Raw genomic sequence first — 2,785 nt, 5'->3', positions numbered from 1 at the left:
ATGCATATAACCAAGTTCCGCTTGATGACGTATCGCGCCAGATGTGCGTAATTAACACGCACAAAGGTCTTTTCTGCTACAACAGATTACCTTTCGGCATTGCCTCTGCGCCAGCCATTTTTCAACGTAGGATGGAAACTGTTCTGCAAGGCTTATCAGGCGCGCAAGCTTATCTGGACGATGTCTTGGTGTCCGAAAAAGCAGGAAGGGACGACGTGCTCAAAGTCCTTCTGCAACGTTTCCGGGAGAGTGGTGTTAGACTACGCCTTGACAAATGCAAATTTCGGCAGGCGCCTGTTACCTATCGTGGCCATCGAATCGATCAGCAAGGGCTGCACCCAATAGAAGAAAATATCGAAGCAATCGCTGATGCTCCCAGCCCGAAAATGTAGCCGAGCTCCGTTCGTTTCTTGGCATGATCAGTTTCTACTCAAAGTTTTTGCCGAACATATCGTCTCTGCTCGTTCAATTGTATCGGCGACTGGAAAAAAACAGACGTTGGGACTGGACAGAACAAACCGCGTTTGACAAAGCAAAACAGTGTTTGCTGCAAGCACGGGTATTAGTGCACTACGACCCTTCACAGCCGCTCAAACTAGAGTGCGACGCGTCGCAAAGAGGCATCCGCGCAGTGCTTTTTCACACAAAAGGGAACAGGAACGAGCCTATTGGGTTCCGTTCGAGAACATTGTCGAAAGCAGAACAAAATTATTCACAACTTGAACGAGAAGCGTTAGCCCTGGTATTTGGAGTAATGAAGTTCCATGTTTATCTTCTAGGCCGAGAGTTCATCCTCGTCACAGACCACCAGCCACTCCTGGGCCTGCTGAGATCGGATCGGCCAACTCCACCGCTGGCAGCTGCTCGTATACAGCGCTGGCGCTGTATTTGGGCGGATTCTGCTACAAGCTGCAGTATTCTCCAGGCAAGCAGCTCCTGAACGCGGACGCCCTCAGTAGGCTGCCACGAGAAACTTCGGAGCCAACCGCGGACGGCGAGCCACCCGAGTACGTTTTGGCCCTCGCATCCGTACAGGAGAGTGCAGCCTCGACAGCGGAATTGCAGGCGCTAACCGCCAGCGACCCTGTACTGGCCAAGGTTGTGCAGTACACAAGGAATGGATGGCCTACAAGCGCTAAAGCACTTGAACGAAGATTACTCCCTTTTTTCGACCGCAGACTCGAGCTTTCGCTGGCCCACCGGTTGCTCTATTGGGGCCGTAGGGTTGTCATTCCAGACAGCGCGCAGCATAGAATGTTGCACCTGCTGCACGAACCTCATCAAGGATCATCGGCGATGAAGGCAATCGCTCGGTCGGCTTTCTGGTGGCCTGGAATGGACAACGACATCGAACAAGTGTCAGCGAGGTGCACAAGCTGTATTCAAAATCGACGCATGCCGGCATCTGCCCCGCCAGTTAGCTGGCCGACATGCCAGGAAAGCTGGTCGAGAGTACATTAGATTTCGCGGGGCCAATAAATGGAAGCATGATCCTTGTTCTTGTAGATGCTCACAGCAAATGGATTGAGGCCGTACCAATGAAGCAGGCGACCACATCTTCGACTATCACTTGCCTGCGCAGCTTGTTCAGCAGGTTCGGCATTCCGCGCACCCTTGTTTCAGATAATGGAACGCAGTTCACTAGTCAAGAGTTTGCCGATTTCATGAATAAGAACAACATAACTCGCCTGCGCACGGCTGCGTTTCATCCCCAGTCGAACGGCCTTGCAGAGAGAGCTGTTCGAACCGTGAAAGATGGGCTGAAGAAGATTAACCAGGCCCGATTAGAAGATTGCCTTTGCAGACTACTCTTCAATTACCAGAGAACACCCCTCGCATCGGGCAATTCTCCTTCGGAGCTTCTCCTGGGATACCAAATTCGGTCTCGTCTCGACACGTGCTTTCCTCCCTTGATTGCAGGAAGATCAGGTGAATCAGATGAGTGGACCCTGGCACCGGACGCGAACGTGTACATCCGCAACTTTGGCAAGGGTGAAAAGTGGAAGACCGGCACGGTACAGTCGGCCGACGGAGCGAGGATGGTGACAGTCGAGACGCCAGAGGGCCTTGTTCGGAGACATGTGGATCAAGTTCACACAAGGATAGACTCGGTTGAACCCCTACGTGACAGGGAAGGGGAGAGTATGCCTAAGTCGAGAACTACGCAATAAACTCCCGGATCAGGACCAAGCGCGAAGGCGGAACTCCGTGAGTCACCACACCAGCTGCAGCCATCATCCCCAACCCAAGACCAGGAAAAGCAGAAGACCAGGGAACCTACAGTGACCACAGAGCTCCGGCGCTCAACACGACAGCGGAAACCTGTGCAGCGTCTCCAGTATTATTGATGGACAAGTGTTGTGACTGAAGTGTAACCCTTATGAGTTCGTGGCTCAGTTATAGCCAAAGCTTCTATCTCTTGTTTCACTTACCTTGTTTCTCTTTCCCTCTTTACTTTCTGTCTTTATATTCCAACGTACACTGAAAATAAACGCCCATTCTACCAGCTTGTCAGCTTGTGTCTACTTCGCTTGCGCCAACGCGCAGGGATCGACTAAACGATGTAACAGTAGGGGTGTGTGAATAGTCAAATTTCACCTCGAATCGAATGCGAATCAAATATTGCCGAAAGGCGGTCAAACATATCAAATATAGAATCGAATATCGAATACCAAAGATTTTATTGAAAATTGAAGAACAAAGAAATGAAATCTGCTCATCTCCTCGAGCACATAATCATTTTTCATGCAGAAAATTGCGATGCAGAAACACCAGCTCTTCTACA

General features: G+C 50.7%; 1 protein-coding gene across 1 annotated transcript; it reads left to right on the top strand.

Annotated features, from left to right (window-relative positions):
* Positions 1-587: 587 nt before the first annotated feature.
* On the top strand, positions 588-2,171 carry LOC125757640 (uncharacterized protein K02A2.6-like). Its single transcript, XM_049413307.1, has one exon. The coding sequence runs from the start codon at positions 1,431-1,433 to the stop codon at positions 2,169-2,171; it is 741 nt and encodes a 246-aa protein (XP_049269264.1). The 5' UTR covers positions 588-1,430.
* The last annotated feature ends 614 nt before the right edge of the window (positions 2,172-2,785 follow it).

The sequence above is a fragment of the Rhipicephalus sanguineus genome, chromosome 1, assembly GCF_013339695.2.
Source record: "Rhipicephalus sanguineus isolate Rsan-2018 chromosome 1, BIME_Rsan_1.4, whole genome shotgun sequence".
In the NCBI taxonomy this organism is placed as follows: domain Eukaryota; kingdom Metazoa; phylum Arthropoda; class Arachnida; order Ixodida; family Ixodidae; genus Rhipicephalus; species Rhipicephalus sanguineus.
The sequence above is the reverse complement of the archived record's forward strand: the minus strand, read 5'-3'. Positions and strand labels throughout refer to the sequence as shown.